At 44.3% G+C, this 21273-nt stretch overlaps 1 protein-coding gene across 1 annotated transcript in view; it reads left to right on the top strand.

Moving 5' to 3' along the window:
- Window positions 1–4903: 4903 nt before the first annotated feature.
- The window catches only part of LOC309556571 (protein MTSS 1-like), a gene marked incomplete at its 5' end in the record, with an annotated part of 53375 nt that continues 37005 nt past the window's right edge, over window positions 4904–21273 (top strand). The window contains 3 exons of the mRNA XM_082259015.1: window positions 4904–5461; window positions 8061–8158; window positions 11844–11865. Coding sequence (XP_082115141.1) covers window positions 4904–5461; window positions 8061–8158; window positions 11844–11865 — 678 coding nt within the window. The remainder of the gene's footprint in view (window positions 5462–8060; window positions 8159–11843; window positions 11866–21273) is intronic.

The raw sequence follows: 21273 nt of genomic DNA, 5'->3' as shown, positions 1-21273 counted from the left end.
TTATCAGATGTGCAGATATTTCATAGAGCCAGAATGCTCAACATGTTTCGCTTGAAACAGCTTCTTCTGGAGCTACTGGTTCAATTTCTCTGCATAGTTAAAACATTAACATTAGCTGGAGTATAGTATACATATATATGACCATATACAGTTCAATTTTCCAATGCATGGTGGTGCTAAAAGGGCCAATAAAGAGAACACAAAAATTATATACAGATAAACATGGGATACATTAAATTAATATTTGTCGTCTATAGTTGCCAAAGCCTAGTGGTAGGGCTCAGAGTACTGGGAGGCACTGGGAGAGGAACAAGTCAAGAACCACATATGGGGATCAATTCATAGTACCAATTATAGTAAAATGGAAATGCTGGTGGTCTACATATAACAATATAGAAAGAAAAATTACTTGAAAGATGTGAGAGGGAGATGATCCCCCCTCCCCACATACCTGAATATATCAGAGTTGTATCAGCATGGTAAAGGGCAAAGCCATAATATGATAATGGGGAAGGTGGAGGCTGTAGCCAAGAACGCCATAGAGGTAGTAGTTATTAGAGGGCACAATTCGTGTTCATACACATTGTCCGCCTATAGTATTTATTAAGGGACAATACGTTTATATTCAGTAGCCAAAAATTGGTAAGAAGTAACAAAAGCCGTGGAAAAGGGGTTCCCATTACCAATTCCTGGGAGTGTAGAAAGAAAAATCATGCATATAAGTTGGGCCAGCGGAGAATCTAGCCACCATAGGAGACCACAAAGTGAGCACCAATATGCAGTAATCAATATATATAAAGCCCAAAACACCTGATGGGTTAGACAGGAGGCTGCATTAAAATAGCAAAATATGCTCAGGAAAACCAAGAAAGAGCAGAAATAAATTCATAATAGAAGTCTGATAGTCAAGTAGAAAAAATAAAAATGAGTGGTAACATTGCTCACCAAACAATATATTTGTTCAATACAAGAACATATAAGGTAAATCAGCCCAGCAGAGGGGATCGGCAAGTGTATGTAGCCTAAATTGCTGCCTATGAAGATAGATAAAGGGGCATAATATAGAGATAATAAGTTAGTTTGGACTCCAGGTATCCCACTCATCAAGATGCTCATGGGACTTGTCATAAAGGAAGAGAATTGTAAAGGCGAATCTTACCAGCAGGACGTTTGGTCTGTGTGTCTCCACCTTTCTCGGATGGGGAACTGCCACCATACAAGGGCTTGAACTCGGCCCTATTTATATGCAGAGATCCCGAGCGGTGCGTCGCATGACAATGTGACTCAATCATACAAACCACCCTGGTTGAAAAAGGCTGGTTTAGATTATGTAATCCTTAAAAGTATTTGAAATAGTCATTGATTTTTCTTTATATCGGCCTCCTGTAACCCCCCCCCCCCCAACTGCAGAAGAGGCAGGGTAAGCATGAGCCAGTTAGATTCCACTGCATTGTGCAGTGCTGTCAGTCTAAGAAGGAGAACTTACTGATAGGAGAAAACACAACAGGGTTGATCCCACCAATGTGCTATTGTTCTTTCGCTTCTCGGCCTTTTGGCGAAGATCTGCGTTCCGTAGTTGGTCTTTGCCAGAGAGAGCGTGCGTTCAGGGGTCCCCTTTTGGGGCTCCCCCTGGAGGCATTTGGGAAGTGAGGTGCCTTTTGGTACCAGGAAAATGGCGTTCCGAGGTTTGCGGGACTCGATCCGGTTCCTGGTGAAGCCGGAGTATAAGGACGAGGTGGATCTTCGTATCGTGGTGGTGGACGTTCTGATGGAATTTCTTGGCCTAGGGGTAAGAGAGATTGTTTGTCTACAAGACTTCCCACAGCAGCGTATATATGACGTGACATTTTCTTCTACCGAGGTGTGTTGGAACATATACGAGAAGATGAGGAGTGCGGAACATGTAGACCTGATTCAGAAATTTGAAGTGACTCCTCTCTTCATGCAGGAAGAGAAAATGATCATTGTTCATATGTACAACCCCTTCTCAGATGCAAATTTGGTGAGAGCATTCCTGAATACCTATTGTGAAGAGCTCAGAGGGGGGGATAAAGTTTTGAACAAATTTGGTACATGGACAGGCAAATATAGGTTTTTTGGCCGTTTCAAGGTGGACCCAGATTGTGTGGGGGGGGGGGGGGGTGAGGAGGCCCCCGGCTGTGTTCAACATAGGGGGTGAGAGAGGGTTCCTCTTTTATCAAGGTCAACCCAGCTATTGCCGCAAATGCTGTGTGTATGGGCATACCAGTGGAGATTGTGACCAAAGACCTAGGTGCAGGTTCTGTGGGAGAGAGGGACACCCCTCTAAAGAGTGTAGGGAAAAAAAGATGTGTGACATTTGCAAAAGACCAGGACACCTTGCCAAACAATGTGAGGAATACTTTGCCGCAAAATGTGCTGCGAGTGTGGAGGAGAAGGTCCGGAGTCGGCTGGAGAAGGATCGGGCAGTGAGCACACAGCCGAGGCAAAGGAAGGCGGAGCGGGAGATGGGCGGTGCGGGACCCGCTGTTGCGGACTTGCCCGTTCCGTCCCCGGTCTGTCAAGCCAGTGAGGCGGTGTCGGCAGAGCGCGCAGAGGCGGTGAACAGGGTGGCAGGTGCCGCGCTTGTTACTGGTGGTACGGTGACGGGTGTCGGTGCCGGCTCCGGGAGCTCAGCGGCGTCTGTGGGCGGAGTCTGCCACGAGGCATCGGGCGTGGTTTCTGGGCGCCCCGAAGAGGAGAGGAGCGTGCGGTTTCTAGGAGCCCCGCCGAGCCATGGGGAGGAGAGAGTGGAGGAGGAGCGTGCAAGTCTCGGGCTGGCTAGCCCGGTGGGACTAGAGGCTCTGATGAGTGGACTGTCATCATGCGAGGAGGAGGATGAGAATGAGGAGGCAGAGGAGGCAGAGATGGACAGTGACGAATGTGCTCAGCCATTGATCATTGCAGAGAAGCTCACAGCCCGGGGGGCCTCTTCTAGTAAGAGGGCTCGGAGGGAGGAGCCTGGAGGGGGAGGTGCGGTTGCTGCACCTGTAGGAATAGATGGGGGCTCAGAAGAAGAGTCCGCCAGTTCACCTCTGTTGAGGAGGAGACAGCAGAGTTACGTGAAGGAAGAGTGGAGGGGAGAGCTTGGGAAGATGCAATGATCCTTTAAATGGGTGTTATGGCTGGTATGATACTTCAAATCATCTTAATGATGGTATTATCAATTAGTACGGTTAATGTGAGGAGTGTGTGTTCTGGGTGGCGGAGGGCAGCAGTCTTGGATTATTTGAGTAGCGTGAAGTCCAACATAATTTGTATACAAGAATGTGGAGTGGAAAAAGCCCCGGGGGAGGATTGGAAGCATGGGATATCGTTGTGGTCCCCCATGTGTGACTCCAGAAATGAAGGGGTTGGTATTTTGGTGAAAGGGGCAGGTATCAAGTGTGTGCAGCATGATGTTGTGGTCCCTGGGAGGATGCAAGTTGCGATAATGGAGGTGGAAGGGACAAGAGTGAGGATAATCAACTGTTACGCTCCGGCTGTGAAAAAGGAACGGGTGGTTTTCTTTAACACACTAAAACTTTGGATGCCAGGAAAGATCCCAACAGTGTTAGTTGGTGATTTCAATTGTGTTCGGAAGAATGAGGAAAGACAAGGTGTCAGTTTGGAAAACAGCACGGATGTGACAACTGGCTTGTTGAATGATATAGTAAGTGAATTTAACTTGCTGGATGTGGCGGTGGGGGTGGAAAAAAATAACGTTTCTTTTACTTTTTTTTCGGATAAGGGGTCAGTTAAATCTAGAATAGACTTTATTTTTGTGTCCCAGTCGCTAGGGATTTTGGGATATCAAGTTGAGCCAGTGTCTTTCTCAGACCATTGCCTTGTGTCTGGGGTGGTCAAGTTGGAGGAGGGGGTGGTATCCGGCAGGGGGCTATGGAAATTGAATTGTTCCCTGTTAAAGGAGAAAGATGTTTATGAAAAATTTGTTTCCTTTTATGAATGGCTTACCTTCAAAAAGAGAGAATTTGATAGTATTTTAGTTTGGTGGGACTGGGCCAAAGTGAAAATTGGTGTTTTTTTCAAAAAAATAGGGGTGGAAAAAGCACGGAAAAAAAAAGAGGAAGAAAGAAGATTGGTGGATCAATTGCACTTCCTGTTACGCTGCAAAAGGATGGGGATAGAGGTGGGAAAAGAGATTAAAGAAGTACGTGAGGCCCGAAATGCCTTTTTGAAGGAAAGGGGAAAAGGGATAGTATTCAGAGCCAAGGTGGAGCAAATGGAGGAAGACGAACAGTGTTCAAATTTCTTCTTTAAAAAAGCCTTTGGTCCTAAAAAGACGTTTCGGTCGGTGATGGAAGGGGAGGAGGAGGTGAGGGGAGAGAAGATGGTGGAATCTATAACAACATTTTATACTAAGTTATATAATGGAGAAGGCGGAACAACAGAAGAGGAGATGTCTAGATACTGCGAGGTGGTGGAGGGGAATTTGTGCAGGGAGGAAGCGGAATATCTCGTAGACCCGGTCACAGAGTTGGAGGTAGAGGCAGTCATTAAAAAGATGAAGAGGAACAAGACCCCGGGAGGGGACGGCTTACCTATGGAGTTTTACGAGATGTTCTGGCCGGTGATGAAGAAGGAGCTGCTTGAGGTGATCAGAACCTGTACGGAAGAAAAAAGACTGTCATAATCTATGAAGAGAGGCGTAATCACACTACTGTATAAGAAAGGAGATCCTAGAGATGTAAGGAATTGGCGGCCGATAACGCTACTCAACTGCGATTATAAAATTCTCGCAAAATTGTTGGCAGAAAGGATGGGAGGTGTTTTAAACAAGATCATTGGTGAGTGGCAAGTATGTGCGGTCCCTGGAAGGAGAATTTCAGACAACCTCATTCTCCTGAGAGATCTAGTGTTTTATGCACAAAGTAGGAATATGCCGATGGCGGTAGCAGGCATTGACCTTGAAAAGGCTTATGATCGAGTGTCGCATAAATTCCTCTTTATGGTGCTAAGGAAAATGGGGATGCCGGAGGACTTTGTTGGGACGATAGAATGCCTTTATCAAGAGATTACTAGTCAAGTTTTGATCAATGGAAGATTGTCAGAGGAGGTGGAAGTTAGATCAGGGGTGAGGCAGGGTTGTCCCCTATCTCCCATTGCCTTTATCTGTGTGATGGAACCCCTTTTGAGACATTTGATGGAGGACAAGGGTTTCAAAGGCATATTTGTACCTGGTTGTGATAACATTCATCTGAAGGGGCTCTGCTACATGGACGATGTCACATTTCTATGTAGTTCAGCGAGAGACATCGCAAGAGCGGAACTTCAGTTAAAAATCTTCGGAGCAACATCTGGCCTAAGAGTGAATTGGGGGAAGAGTAGCATATGCGTACTTAGTGGCTCTATGGATGTGTCAGAGAGCAATCTGAAGAATGTGCAAGGGATGGAGGTGTTGGGCATTCATTTTGAAAGGACTTTAAGCAACCAAGTGAATACAGTAAAGGGGGTAGAGAAAATGGAAAAGAAATTACAGCTTTGGAGAACGAGAAGGCTAACCTTTACTGGGAAAACTTTGGTGGTAAAAGCTGTGATTCTCCCGTTATTACTTTATTTTTCTGTGGTTTTTCCGCCCAATAAGCAATGGGTGCAAAGAATTACAAGGAGCCTGTTCGTGTTTTTCTGGGGCTCAAAAATGGAGAGAGTGGCCAGGGGAGCGGTCCTGAAAAGTGTACAAATGGGGGGTTATAACTTCCCAAATATAAAGCTATTCATACAAGTTCAGTGGTGGTTAACGCACTATAAGGCCTTTTTGGGAGGAGGGAAAGTTGCCTCCTTAATGAGATACCTAGTTGGATGGCCTATGTTGAAGTGGGGGTGATGCACTAAAGACCTAAGGAAACCGGTGTCCCTGGTCTCCCCTGTGTATTACTGGGGTATGAGAAAGTTTTTTGAAGACAAAGGTTTGAAAGAATTGGGGGAAGAAGCGGTGAAGAAAGAATCGTTGTGGAAATGGCTAAGGAGGGAGGAGGTGCCAAATAACATCTGTGGTCTAAATTCGAAGGATACGGAAGTATGTTGGAGGAATTTGGCTTTGAAAGGAAACACGAATAGGCAAAAGGAGGTGGCGTGGCTAGCTTTTCAGAATTGTTTATTAACCCTTTCATTTCTCAAAACAAGAGACCTGGTGAGATCTGAGAGGTGCCCTAGAGATACATGTGGAGGAATTGAAACAGTGAGGCATGTGTTTTGGGAGTGCGAGTTTGTGAAGAAGGTGTGGAGGTTGTTGGATGGATTTATCAGAAGGGTGGTGGGTGTAAAAGAAATTACATGTAAAGCTGGCATGTTTGGTTTGGTGGGTGGAGGAAAGTTGGAGCAAAGGAAAATGTTTTTGTTTTCCACAGTGTTTAAGGAGGTGGTGTGGGAGACGAGACGTGCGTTATGGAAGGAAAAGATGGTGTTGTCAGAAGAAGAATGTGCAAACTGGGTGATATCCAGGCTATTCTATGTGTTGTTGCTTGAAAGAAAGAGGATGGGGGTGGAGGAGGCAAATGAGGCGTGGCATTTTAAGGAGTGGCGGGAGGGGGTAGGTTAACTCTTTTTCTGTGAAGGGCTGAGGCCCTATGTTTTTATGAGTTTTTTGTACATTTAAAGCCACGATGATGCACGGAACACGGCTCAGGGTTGGTGATGCAGAGTATATGCTGAGTTTTTCGTGATTCAGTCTGAGTGGAAAAAAAAAATAAAAATCTGTTCTTATCAGTTGGTATGGGCCTCAGCTAGTACCAGTATGACCGAAACCCGGAGCGCTCTAAGTATTGAGGTATGGGGTGTAGGTCATCTGGGAAAGCATGTGGGGCCCGCCGCCTTCTGATTCGAATGGGTTGAACTGTCCTAACCAGTTTGAAAGGAAAGCCGGTCTGAGGGGGGCCGGTGGAACTGCTCCTGGATGTAATGGGCTGAGGAACAGGATGGCGAGGGGAGAGCTTTCTCTCCTGGGTTTTGATCTGGCTTGCTTGTGGGCCTGTCCCCAGTGGTAGGTAAGCTCTCTCTAAGCTGTCCAGGTTCTAATGTCTGCTGGTGGGGATAGGCTACACTCGGTCTGGCCGGGGGCTGAGATTGAAAAAGCCCTCAGTGTAAGTGCCCCTGGGGTGGCAGCCCAGGGGTGCCTTCATTTCTCACTGGTGAGGGGCAGCTCGCCTTGAGTTTTTTCGGCACCTTGGTCACTGCACTATGCACACCTTTTTCACACCTGCCTCTTGGGACAGGCCTTTTGGCTTGCACCAGAGGAATATTTTATTCCGGCTGGAAGGCCTGCCTTGGTTCCTCACATGGCACCAAAGCACTTTCCCCACTTCCCCTTCCCCTTCCCCTTCCCCTTCCCCTTCCCCCACTTCTTTGTTTGTTTGTCTCTTTTTCTTTGTAGTTTTTTTGCACGACTTGTAGGGTGTGGGTCCTCGGGCCCTGCCTTGAGTCTTGGGAGGGGGTGGATATGGCCTTTTGGCTTAGTTCGCCCTCTCTCATGGGGTCTCCCTTCGGGGGAGCCCCACTTAGTACTTGGGGTGGGCTGTTTCGGCAGTCCCCCTGAAGAACGGGGTCAGTTTGGTTTCGGCCGACTGACCATAAGTACCTTAAATCCCTGTCAGGAGTCTTGCGCCTCGGGGGATCGAGGTTAGGGTCCTACCTCTTCGGAAGGGAAGACCATTCGTTTTCGCACACCCTGTGCCCTTTTTGTGTTCTCACGTTTGCGTGTGTGCATTTTTTTATGCACTGGGTGGAGTCTTTTGAGTGTGTTTCACATGCTACGGGCTTTAGAAAAAAAAAAATGTGCTATTGTTCTTTCACTATCCAAATATAGGAGAAGAGTAAAAAGTGAAGTCATGGTTGTAAGGCTGAGAAGTAATCTGAAGACTGGCTGAAAGAACTACAAATCCCTTGAGAGTTATGAGAGGTGAAAACATTCCACAGAAGTGTCATCAGACATGAGTTCTAGGTTCTGGTTTTGATTATTCGGGAATCTTGCATTAACCCACCTGCTGCCTACAGATATTGTTTCTCCTTAGGCCTGACATTCTCTATGATCTCTGTTCTTTAAACAGGTGATCCATGATTTGAAGGGCTCAGACTATAACTGGTCTTATCAGACCCCTCCATCCTCTCCCAGTACCACAATGTCTCGCAAGTCCAGCATCTGCAGGTAAGTCCTTGTCTGCGCAACCTATCTGGAAAACAATTGCTAAAAACTGCAAATGAGGTCAAGTGGAACCCCCCAGCATTCTCATTTGAGGGAAAGATTCTTATTATATTAAAGTCCTTGACGACAGGCAGACATCTATTTTGCAGTGTTTATTATTACGGATGTTATCTGACTCCAACAGACCAGCAATGGCTACCTTACCAAATGCCACGTTCACAATATAGCCAAAAGTATGTGAAGAAATAACTGAGTTCAGAAGTTTAAACTGCTTAAAGTAGAACTATATGCAAAACTTTTTTTCCATATTGGATAGAGTAAAGGAGAATTATAACCCTTGAAAGGTTTGTTTTTTGCCATCTTTGTCCCATTGGGGAGATTTCCCTTCACCTTCTGTCCCACAGCCAAATAGGAAGTAAGAGGAAATCACTGCAAATTAAGGGAATCTCTTTGGAACCCCCAGGTTATCAGAATTAGTGTCCCCATTGGAAGATTTCCCCTCTTACTTTTCTGGGGACAACCCAAAATGTGGGATTTTCTTTCACTTTCATTTTCAATAATGGCAAATAGGACAAATGGAGGCGGTGAATCTTCCTATTGGGGACACAGGCAGAAATAAAAACTGACAAATATTCTAATCCTTCTCTCCTCTATCCAAAACGAAATAAAAGCATTGCCTTTAGTTATCTAAAATGTCTTTGAATGATGTACCCTTAAAGTATAACTGTCCACTTCAAACCTTGTGGTAACCATTGTGGAAAGTCCTTCTGATCCAGCATACCTGTATACAGAGCCAGGTCCATAAAGACATGGTTTGGTGAGTTTGGTGTAGAGGAATTTGAATGGCTTGTATGAAGCCCTGACCCCCAATCTTCCTGAACACCTCTGGGATATATTAGAACACCAGTTACAGTGGAGATCGAAAGTTTGGGCACCCCAGGTAAAAATTTGTATTAATGTGCATAAAGAAGCCAAGGAAAGATGGAAAAATCTCCAAAAGGCATCAAATTACAGATTAGACATTCTTATAATATGTCGACAAAAGTTAGATTTTATTTCCATCATTGACACTTTCAAAATTATAGAAAACAAAAAAATGGCGTCTGCAAAAGTTTGGGCACCCTGCAGAATTTATAGCATGCACTGCCCCCTTTATAGCATGCACTGCCCCCTTTGCAAGGCTGAGACCTGCCAGTGTCATGGATTGTTCTCAATCATCGTCTGGGAAGACCAGGTGATGTCAATCTCAACGGTTTTAAATGCCCAGACTCATCTGATCTTGCCCCAACAATCAGCACCATGGGATCTTCTAAGCAGTTGTCTAGAAAACTGAAACAGAAAATATATAATGGTGCCTGGAAGGATTAGTACAAGGTTTGGAAGTACCTACATCCCTAAATTGTAAGTCTAAAGAAGGATATACTGAAAACCAACCTCCCAGCAGGTTTTCAGAAGGGGGAAGGGAAATGGGGAAGGGGAAGGGGGGGATTAGTTGGTGGGACTTTACTGGTATGGTATGTAGTTAATAGTCAGAAATATAAATAAAATATAAAAATCTTTATTATATATCAATATTAAAATCAATTCCAGTACATAAAGGACAAGAAATACAAGCAATACAATGAACAATACATAGCAGAAGGCTATGAGCGAGCCAAAATACGATAGGTGAGCTTTTAACTTATGGCAATCCAGACAGATGGATTTCCAAAAGCACTGGAGGTATATCTACCTCAACATGTTTCGTGGCGAACCACTTCATCAGGAGGATTTACTGTACATGGATAATACTCATTCTGATAGATGACAAAAGACATTTGATCAGTAATTCAATTACAAAAAACTGTAGAGTCTGTAGTCAATATATATACATACATGTAAGCACAGTTGTACATATCATTATGGGAGGGTTGCTTTTACCTTGTCGGATAGGCTCAAAAGGGTCACCAGTAGGGGCACGCAACCATCAAATCCTCTCGCCGGCAAACATGGGCGACACTGAATTTTAAAGGTAAGACTCAGTTTGTATTGTGGTTAAGAAAGAAGAATGGTTGAGGTAGTGGTGGGGAAAGCCGTGATATCAAGCACACCCGCGAGAAGAACAGTGTCTCCAAAAGTGTGGACATGGGGGAAGAAAGCCCCCCAAAAGACATAGAAGCCAGAAAAAGAAATAGAGAGGAAAAGAGGGAGAAGGGGCTAGAGGCAAGAGTGGAGACCACCACATAAGGGGGAAAAGAGAGTGTATAGAATAGAGGCCCACTGTGTCATGCGTGGCCTGGGATATGTGATTGCCCAGGTCCCTGGAGGGTGGTTAGGGATTAAAGCATATATGAAAAAATACGTCTTACCAAAGGGATGTTTATAGGTTGTTCATGGAGGTAAAAAATATAATAGGCTGATCCAGTATATACCCCGCGGGGCTATATAACAGGTTGGATAAACCAGGGCCAGAAGGTGGTTGGAACCAGGGGCAATTTGTTGCGGAGCTCCTAGTCAAAGAAAAGGGGAGTTGCTGTAATCTGCTCCACCGACTATAAAAGTCAGTGTAATCGCAGGCTAAAAGATAAATAGAAGATAGACGGTAGTCAGATTTTCAAATGCCGAATGGTCCGCACCAAGTACAGGTGGAGGGACAGATGGTACTTACCGGCCACTGATGCTGAAACGGAGAGCCCGGACGGGGGGATCAGGAACAAACAGCGTTCGTCGCCATAGACGGCAGCGAACGCTGTTTAAGTGTCAGCCGAGCGGGGTACGCCGTGACGTCACATGCAGTGCGTACGGCCGCACGCCGCCCAGACCTCCGAGCCACGCAAGTGCGAGAGATCGCGTGAGCGTGGTTGGAGTGCACAGATCAGGCACTCCAATCGTGGCCAACGGCATCAGACGTTGCCACAAACAAGGAGGTCACATATCCGCCGGTCAAGACGGGTCGCATTAACCGAAGGGTGACCGATGTGAGCCCAAACTCTAAGGAAAAAAGCAACATTATAAAACCACAATATGACATTTACACTACATGAAAAGCCCAAGGTCAAAAATGAGAAATAAAAAACAGTGTTAGCATGTATTTATAAACATATATAATCACCATATATTCAATTTCCAACCTTAATCCGCAGTATTTGTAATTACAGGCACTAGCCTGTAATTATACAGATAGAATCTACTCATGGGAAATATTCTAGAATAAGTGTATAGGAGAAGGGAAAATGGGGACTGAAGGAAGGGAGGGGGGACCGGAAAAAGGGGGGGGAAAGGAGGGAGGAAAAAAGAGGACGAATAAGGAATAAAATGAAATGAAATGGGAAAGGAAAAGATGAAAGATAATAAAATAAAATAAGAGAAGGGAAGGGGTGTGTAAGAAATAGTGTAGTTCTCGTGGGGTTTAGTGAGAGAAGAAATCAAAAGGGTGTGTGAATAAATGGGGATTAAAATAAAATAAAATGAAATAAAACTTATGAGTATGAAAATGAAGGCACATTTCGTCCCATTCAAGTATGGGTCAAAGGAAAGGCTTATAACTGTTTGTTTCATTGATGCCTGGAGGGATGACAGCATCTAATTTCTCAATCCAGAGAGTTTCGCGCCGCAAAAGATCTCTATCCCAGTTCCCACCCCTGGGGTTGGGGGGAACCACATCTAGGGCGAAAAACTTCACCACATCAGTTTTATATTTGTGATGTAGGCCGATGTGTCTGGCTACCGCCGTAAGTTGGCCAGTGTTAGAGCAATAGAGGTGTTCCCCTATTCTTTGTCTTAATTCACGTCTGGTTTTAACCACGTAATAGGCCTTGCATTCGCAAGTCATCAAGTAGATAACTCCTTTGGTTTCACAAGTGGTATGTGTCCGTGGTGAGAATAAATTCCCATCAGGGAGACAATAAGTCGATCCTGCCAAAATCCAGGGGCATCTGGGGCACCCTCCACATGGATAAGTCCCTCTAATTCCCCTGTGATGGCGTTCATCAATCTCATAATGGCTATGTATCAGACTGTCACGTAGGGAGGTAGCCCTGCGAAATACCAACTCTGGGTCTTCTCTGACGTATTTTTTTAAAATATGATGTTCGGTTAAAGAATGCCAATGGCGGGAGACGATGGTTCGTACTGTATGGTGATGAGCAGAAAAGTTTGTGATCAGTTTTACAGTGTTTTGTACCGGAGGTTTAGGGGTGGGGTGTAACAGAGAACGGCGATCCCTTGCTTTGGCTTTATTAAATGCCTTTTTGAGTGTTGTATGGATATAACCTCTCTCCAAAAGGCGTTTACGTAGGTCGTCTGCCTGTCCAAGGAAATCTTCCTCACAGGAACAGTTACGTCTCAGGCGTAAAAATTGAGCATATGGAATGCTTCTAACTAAGGATGTAGGATGTGAACTCGTGGCATGGAGGAGAGTGTTGCCAGCTGATGGCTTGCGATAGAGATCAGTGTATAGGCGACCCTCTGGAGATTTCTTAATCATTAAGTCCAGAAAAGAAATCTGGGATTCACTGTATGTATAAGTGAATTTCAAGTTCCACTCATTGATGTTGAGTTTGTCCAGGAATTCACTTAGGAGTTGCTCAGTGCCAGTCCAGGCAAGGAACAAATCATCTATAAATCTGTGCCAAAAGGGCACATACTGTAAATATGGTGTGCAATTACCACTAGAAAAAATCATCCTCTCCCACCCCCCCAGGTATAAGTTGGCATAAGATGGTGCACACGTGGTCCCCATGGCCACGCCCTGAACCTACAAATAAATGTCATTCAGAAAGGTAAAATAATTCCTGGTAAGGATAAATTGTAGGAGTCTTAGAATGAATACATTTAATGACCATGAAGAGCAATCCTGCTCCATCAAGAAGGTCCTTACCACCCCGATGCCCAGCTCTTGGGGGATGCTGGAATACAAGGCTTCCACATCTATGGCCACGAGCAGGGCACCGGGGGGGAGACGGACGTCCTCGATGTGTATCAGTAGGTCGGTAGTGTCTTTAATGTATGAGGGTAGGGCGTGGACATGGGGAGCAAGGTGTGCATCAACAAATCGACTGGCATTGTCGGTAAGAGATCCGATCCCAGAAACGATTGGTCTACCTGGGGGGGAGGAGAGGTTTTTGTGGGTCTTGGGTAGGGTATAAAATGTAGGGACGCGAGGAAATTTGGTGTGTAGGAAGTCGTGTGTGTCTTTGTCAATCACGCCTTGCCACCATGCTTCAGCAATTAAACGATGGAATTCACATATGTATTGTTGTACGGTAGAGGCAGGTATTGCACGGTACCAGGCGTCATTGCACAGAACATTGTAACACATCCTCTGATATTGTTCATAGGTCATAACAACTGTGTTACCCCCCTTGTCGGACGGTTTGATTATTACATTTTTGTTGGTGCGAAGTCTTTTAAGAGCTGATTTTTGAGATGGGGTTAGGTTAGAAGGGGTTTCATGCCAAATTTGTTTTTTGAGGTCCCTAACTGTATTTTGCAGGAAGGACCAAATAATCGGACAGGTCATCAGATCAGGAAAATTGGTAGAGCGAGGTTTAAAGGCCATTGCTGGTCGAGAGCTAAGCAAGGCTTGGGTCTCCGAGCCACCATGTGGTGGTGTCGATAGATCCGCGCCTTCTTGCTGTGATAGATCCCCTGTGGACCCCTCTTCATATAGGAGCATCAGGTCCTTTAAGGCTCTATATTCGGCAGTAGAAAAGTGCTTGGTGCGTTCCACCAGCTCTTTTTCAAGTGCCAAGTCTCTTTGACTTTTATCAAACATAAATTTAAAGGTTAAATTCCTTGCAAAAAGGTATAGATCTTTTATTGTGTCAGTGACATCAATTGTGTCAGATGGGCAAAAACCTAAACCAAGCTGTAGGATTGAAATCTCATCAGTAGATAGTGTGTAGGGAGTGAGATTAATGATATTTAATTTGGAGGAGGTGTTGGTGTTAGTGATGGGAGTAGGTTGGGAGCTTTGAAGACAAAGGTGTCCAGATTGCTCTGAAGTCTCTTGTCTGCTGGTGGGGGTAACCATAAAAAACCTCTCTGGTTTGGCGGTAAAGTGGTGTTGGGTGTTGTGTTGATGGTGTTGAGTACTTTAGGGATGACATCGTGTAAGGTAGTTGAAGTTGTGTTGGGAGTGGCTAGGGATGTGTGAGGTTGGATAGTGGGGTGAGAAGTGGGTGTTTTGTGGGGTCGTGGGGGTTTGATTGGTTTGAAATTCTTCTTACCTTTCTTGTTCTCAATGGGTGGAGTATTACCTGCAATGCGAGATCTTTTACGGAGCGAACCCCCTCATAGCTACTGCACCAGGTTCAGAATTAGCCTGTTGGGAAGAACTTGGAAACAAAGAAGAGTTGTTGTCATTCACAGAAGGTTCTATGTGTAGGTCCTGGGTTCTAGGGCGTGCAGGTCCCTTTCTTCCCAAAGAGGTTCCTGTCCACTTATAGGCGAATCCATCAGAGAACGCCATTTTGTCTCTGATGAGTTTGCCTTCTTTATTAGAAATAATTTCCTTGTTAAGTGTCTCAAGACGGTCCCGCATCTCTTTCCACTTGGCTGGAAAGTCTGGGAGTTCAGTCAGGTGTTTGTATTGATCGCTGATTTTATCAATGTCCCTTTCTAGGGCAATTAGATCCTCAGTGTACTGTCCGATAAGAAGATTCATTAAGTCCAAACTGCACTCAGTTAAGCGCTTTTCCCAATTCTGTTTAAAGTGGGCTATAGGTTCTTTAATGGTGGGGAAAATCTGTACCCTAAGGCCGATGGGACAGACCTCTTCCATGACATATTGTTTGAAGTACTCAAGATGCCAATGTAAATGTGACTTCCTTTTTAGGAGACCATACATTTTGTCAAAAAAGCGTTTTAAGTCATCGTCAGTCTGGCGGTCCGCCAGGCATGTGTTTTGTATATTAGACATTAAACCAGCCCATGCTGTCCCCAATACATCCATTGTGGAAAAAGTCAAGTATGAAAGAATCAAGAAATGGCAGGGGTGATGAACACCTACAATGATCCAAAAGACTAAGCGCCAAAGAAAGGATATTGAAAGGAGAAAGGAAAGGAAAAAGAAGAGGGAGACAAAAAAAGTGAACACAAGGGGGAGGAAAAAAGAGTGACCGGGAAGGGAAATGTGGGGGGAAAAATGGGATGGAAGGGGATAGGTGAGGTAGGGGGAATTCTAGAGTAAAAAATCCCAATACTATATAGAATGGGGAGTAAACAGGCAGGGCCAGATTAACGTAGGGGCTATTGGAGCTGCAGCTCCAGGCCCCTACCTTTATATAGGCCCCGGGTTGGCCATATTTACTGTTACCGCTCTTCTGTCACTTGTAAACACAGAAGTCTGGCTTCTATGCTCGCTTCCCCAGGCAGCTCCCTCAGAACCTACCCACACAGCACAAAGGCCGGACAAGGAGGGACAGTTGCCGATGCATGGATGTGTTTATGGGCTTCAGAGACAGCATCCCATGTTGAATTAGGCATGCATGGCTGCACCCTTCCTCCTCTGGGTGCATGCCAAGGCACGGCCCTTAAGGCCCTTCAAAATCCTCAGCACCAAGCCCATGATGCTCTTAATCCGGCCATGTAAACAGGGGGAGGGGGCACTAGGTTATGGGCCCACACCTTAGAATGTTGTAGATTACTATTGAAAGACTAGTTTGCCAGGCTAAGAGCTACAGGGAGGGGGCTAATCTCCGTTGGGGAATGTGTCACCTCAGGACAACTAGTGTACTTAAGTGGCAAAAGCCCCAACTGCAAGGGTGTGTTGTCCACCCAATGAACAAATATATAATGGTGCCTGGAAGGATTAGTACAAGGTTTGGAAGTACCTACATCCCTAAATTGTAAGTCTAAAGAAGGATATACTGAAAACCAACCTCCCAGCAGGTTTTCAGAAGGGGGAAGGGAAATGGGGAAGGGGGGGATTAGTTGGTGGGACTTTACTGGTACGGTATGTAGTTAATAGTCAGAAATATAAATAAAATATAAAAATCTTTATTATATATCAATATTAAAATCAATTCCAGTACATAAAGGACAAGAAATACAAGCAATACAATGAACAATACATAGCAGAAGGCTATGAGCGAGCCAAAATACAAGACGTATTTTTTCATATATGCTTTAATCCCTAACCACCCTCCAGGGACCTGGGCAATCACATATCCCAGGCCACGCATGACACAGTGGGCCTCTATTCTATACACTCTCTTTTCCCCCTTATGTGGTGGTCTCCACTCTTGCCTCTAGCCTCTTCTCCCTCTTTTCCTCTCTATTTCTTTTTCTGGCTTCTATGTCTTTTGGGGGGTTTTCTTCCCCCATGTCCACACTTTTGGAGACACTGTTCTTCTCGCGGGTGTGCTTGATATCACGGGTTTCCCCACCACTACCTCAACCATTCTTCCTTCTTAACCACAATACAAACTGAGTCTTACCTTTAAAATTCAGTGTCGCCCGTGTTCGCCGGCGAGAGGATTTGATGGTTGCGTGCCCCTACTGGTGACCCGTTTGAGCCTATCCGACAAGGTAAAAGCAACCCTCCCATAATGATATGTACAACTGTGCTTACATGTATGTATATATATTGACTACAGACTCTACAGTTTTTTGTAATTGAATTACTGATCAAATGTCTTTTGTCATCTATCAGAATGAGTATTATCCATGTACAGTAAATCCTCCTGATGAAGTGGTTCGCCACGAAACATGTTGAGGTTGAGGTAGATATACCTCCAGTGCTTTTGGAAATCCATCTGTCTGGATCGCCATAAGTTAAAAGCTCACCTATTGTATTTTGGCTCGCTCATAGCCTTCTGCTATGTATTGTTCATTGTATTGCTTGTATTTCTTGTCCTTTATGTACTGGAATTGATTTTAATATTGATATATAATAAAGATTTTTATATTTCTGACTATTAACTACATACCGTACCAGTAAAGTCCCACCAACTAATCCCCCCCTTCCCCTTCCCCATTTTCCTTCCCCCTTCTGAAAACCTGCTGGGAGGTTGGTTTTCAGTATATCCTTCTTTAGACTGAAACAGAAAATAGTTGACGCTCACAAAGCTGGAGAAGGCTACAGTATAAGAAGATAGCAGAGCGTTTTCAGATGTCAATATCCTCTGTTTGGAATGTAATTAAGAAATGGCAGTCATCAGGAACAGTGGAAGTTAAAGCAAGATCTGGAAGACCAAGGATTGTGAGAAAAACAATTCAAAACCCACGTTTGACTGCACGATCCCTCCAGAAAGATCTGGCAGACACTGGAGTTGTGGTACACTATTCCACTATAAAGAGATACTTGTACAAATATGGTCTTCATGGAAGAGTCATCAGAAGAAAACCTCTTCTACGTCCTCACCACAAAAATCAGCGTTTGAACTTTGCAAATGAACATATAGACAAGCCTGATGCATTTTGGAAACAAGTTCTGTGGACCGATGAGGTTAAAATTGAACTTTTTGGCCGGAATGAGCAAAGGTACATTTGGAAAAGAAGGGGCACAGAATTTAATGAAAAGAACCTCTGTCCAACTGTTAAGCATGGGGGTGGATGAATCATGCTTTGGGGTTGTATTGCAGCCAGTGGCACAGGGAACATCTCACGAATAGAAGGAAAAATGGATTCAATAAAATTTCAGCAAATTTTGGATGGTAACTTGATGCCATCTGTGAAAAAGCTGAAGTTAAAGAGAGGATGGCTTCTACAAATGGATAATGATCCTAAACACACCTCGAAATCCACGGGGGATTACATCAAGAGGCATAAACTGAAGGTTTTGCCATGGCCTTCACAATCTCCTGACCTCAACATAATTGAAAATCTATGGATAGACCTTAAAAAAACAGTGCGTGACAGACAGCCCAGAATTCTCAAAGAACTGGAAGACTTTTGTAAGGAAGAATGGGCAAAGATACCTAAAACGAGAATTAAGAAAAAAACTCCTGGGCTGGCTACAAAAAGCGTTTACAAGCTGTGATACTTGCCAAAGGGGGCAGTACAAGATATTAACACTGCAGGGCGCCCAAAATTTTGCAGACGCCATTTTTTTGTTTTCTGTTATTTTGAAAGTGTAAATGATGGAAAAAAATATAACTTTTGTTGACATATTATAAGAATGTCTAATCTGTAATTTGATGCCTTTTGGAGATTATTCCATCTTTCCTTGGCTTCTTTATGCACTATAATACAACTTTTTACCTGGGGTGCCCAAACTTTCGATTCCCACTGTATGATCCAGGGCTTCTCACGCTACATTATTGCTTTTTCCCCACCAATTTGGTTTAGGCTAAATGGGTATAACCCCCCCCCCCCCCCCCCATACCCCACGCCAAAATCTTATGGAAAGCCTTCCAAGTAGTGTGGAGGCTGTTATAACCCCCCAAAGGTGGCCATCTCCCCATATCAGTGCCCATGGTTTTGTAATGAAATGCTAACAAGCCCATATAGGTGTCATGGTCAGGAGCCCACACACTTTTGGCTATAAAGTGTTTTTCTTGTTTTCATATGTAATCTTCTGTACTTCAGTGTGCAGAAAATAAAAGTGTATAATTAATCAAACGTTTAGCCACTTGCCGACCAGTCACTGGGACTGTACTGCGGCAAAGTGGCTCGATTCCGTAAAGCGATGTAGACCTTCGCTGGACTCCTCCCCTTGTGGGCGGCGCTCGCGCACCGCCGGAGGCTCGCTCCCGCTGTTTTCAGTTACAGCGGGAGTCGGGCCAGGGGAGGAGCAGTGGCGATCGCCGCTGCTTTTCCCCGATCATCGGGGAATCGAGTTTGCAGGTCCTCCTGCTTGTGTAAACAGAGTGGGCGGATCTCCTAAGTGACAAACAGTGACAGATTTCAGGGTTCAACATAGCTGAACCTGCAATCTGTCCCTGTGTCACTCAGTCACCTCCCCCCACACATGTCAGTAAGCACCAGGCATACATTAACCCCTTCCTCTCCAATAAAATTAACCCCTTCCCTGCCAGTGTAATTTTTACAGTAACAGCGGATATTTATAGCACTGATTACTGTAGTAATGTCACTGGTACCCCCAAAAGTGTCAAAAATGTCAGTCAAGGGTGCGATCTGTCCGCCGCAATGTCGCAGTCCCGCAAAATAAAATCGCAGATCGCCGCCATTACTCGTTTAAAAAAAACAAAAATGACAGAAATCTTTCCCTTAGTTAGTAAACGCAATAACTTTTGCGCAAACCAATCAAAATACGCTTATTGGGATTTTTTTTACCAAACATAGGTAGCAGAAAACAAATTGGCCAAAAATTAAAAAAAATTTTGATTTTTAAATTTTTTTGGGGGGGAATTTCATATAAAAAAAAGTGAAAAATATTGTTATTTTTTCAAAATTTATGCTCTTTTTTTGTTTATAGCGCAAAAAGTAAAAATCGCACAGGTGATGAAATACCACCAATAGAAAGCTCTGTTTGTGTGAAAAAAAGGACGTAAATTTTGTTTGGGTACGGCATCGCACGACCGCGCAATTGTGAGTTAGACGCACAGTGCCGAATCGCAAAAAGTGGCCTGGACATAAGACAGCAAAATCCTCCGGTGGTAAAGTGGTTAAAGACCAACTCGGGTCTAATGGAAAAGTAATGCTTTATTGAAATAACCTTTTATATAACCAGTCATCTTTTTCGCAGCTGATTTGCAGTGCAAGGCTTGGTGCCCTGAAAAAATATTACACATGCCCATCTTCTCCCCCATATGATGATTAACCACACAGCAAAATAAGGCTACTGGGATCAACCTGAGATCTCTTTATGCAGAATCCAGTGGATTGTACAAGACACACAAATTCCCTGCATATTTTGCATTAAAATATATGGAAAATTTAGACTAAAATATTATGCTTAGCCTGTTCTGTTGCACTGGTGAGAGGTGTTTCACCTGCTATGGATCTGACATGCATAGAAGACCCAACAGAGGAAAACATTGTCTATTGTGAGTGGATTTACTTTTTAAAGCTCATCTCTGGGAATTTTGTAAAACCTACCCATGCAGTCCCCCCTTCCCCCTTAGGTCGGGGGTTAGAGGGATAAGCTATAATACTTACCTTTTTCCTTGCTCTCGGAATCTCTTAACTTGTGGGGAGCTCTCCCCATCATCATGTACAATGCAAGACTATTGGCCCTGCGCTGTATGTGATGACATCAGAGTATGACTGCCGCATGGAGAGGCAAAAAGAAGAGGTTCAGGGATCAGTCAAACAGAGTGGTGGGATCCTGCTGGAGCAAAGAATAAGGTAAAGCTGGCCATAGTCAGGTGTTTTCTTTTTTTTTTTTTTTCCTTGAGCCAGCAGGCTGAATGAAAAAAAACTGACCGGTTCCTTCATCCACACAAGCGAGGTGGATGGAGGAATCCCCCTTACAGGCGACATTGTGTTCTGACAGCAGGACTCAGGATTGGCTGCAGCCGCTGATCGACAAGTTTTCCAGCATGTCCTTTTGACAGAAGTCAGTCAAACAGTCGACTTCTGTTTAGTGCGGACAGGAAGACGCTGATGGAAATTTGGCTGGTTCCTGCTGATCCAGCCAAATTTTAATCTCTCTATGGCCTCCTTAACCACTTAAGCCCCGGAAGATTTTACCCCCTTCCTGACCAGGCCCTATTTTGCGATTCGGCACTGCGTGAGTTTAACGGACAATTGCGCGGTCGTGCGACGCTGTACCTAAACGAATTTGACATCCTTTTTTTTCCCACAAACAGAGCTTTCTTTTGGTGGTATTTGATCACCTGTGCGATTTTTTTGATCATGCGCTATAAACAAAAGAGTGTCAATTTTGCAAAAATAAAAATATTTTTCACATTTTTTTATATGAAATTCCCCCAAAAAAATAAAATCAAATTTTTTTTAACATTTTAGGCCAATTTGTTTTCTGCTACATATGTTTGGTAAAAAAAAAAAAAAATCGCAAAAAGCGTATTTTGATTGGTTTGCACAAAAGTTATTGCGTTTACTAACTAAGGGAAAGATTTTTGTCATTTTTGTTGTTTTTTTTTTTTTTTTTAACGAGTAATGGCGGCGATCTGCGATCTTTTTTTTGCAGGACTGCGACATTGTAGCGGACAGATCGGACACTTGACTGACATTTTTGACACTTTTGGGGTTACCGGTGACATTACTAC

The sequence above is a fragment of the Pelophylax lessonae genome, assembly GCF_965119305.1.
Source record: "Pelophylax lessonae genome assembly, chromosome: 5".
Classification (NCBI taxonomy): domain Eukaryota; kingdom Metazoa; phylum Chordata; class Amphibia; order Anura; family Ranidae; genus Pelophylax; species Pelophylax lessonae.
Note: the sequence above shows the minus strand (reverse complement) of the source record. Positions and strands in the feature narration are given on the sequence as shown.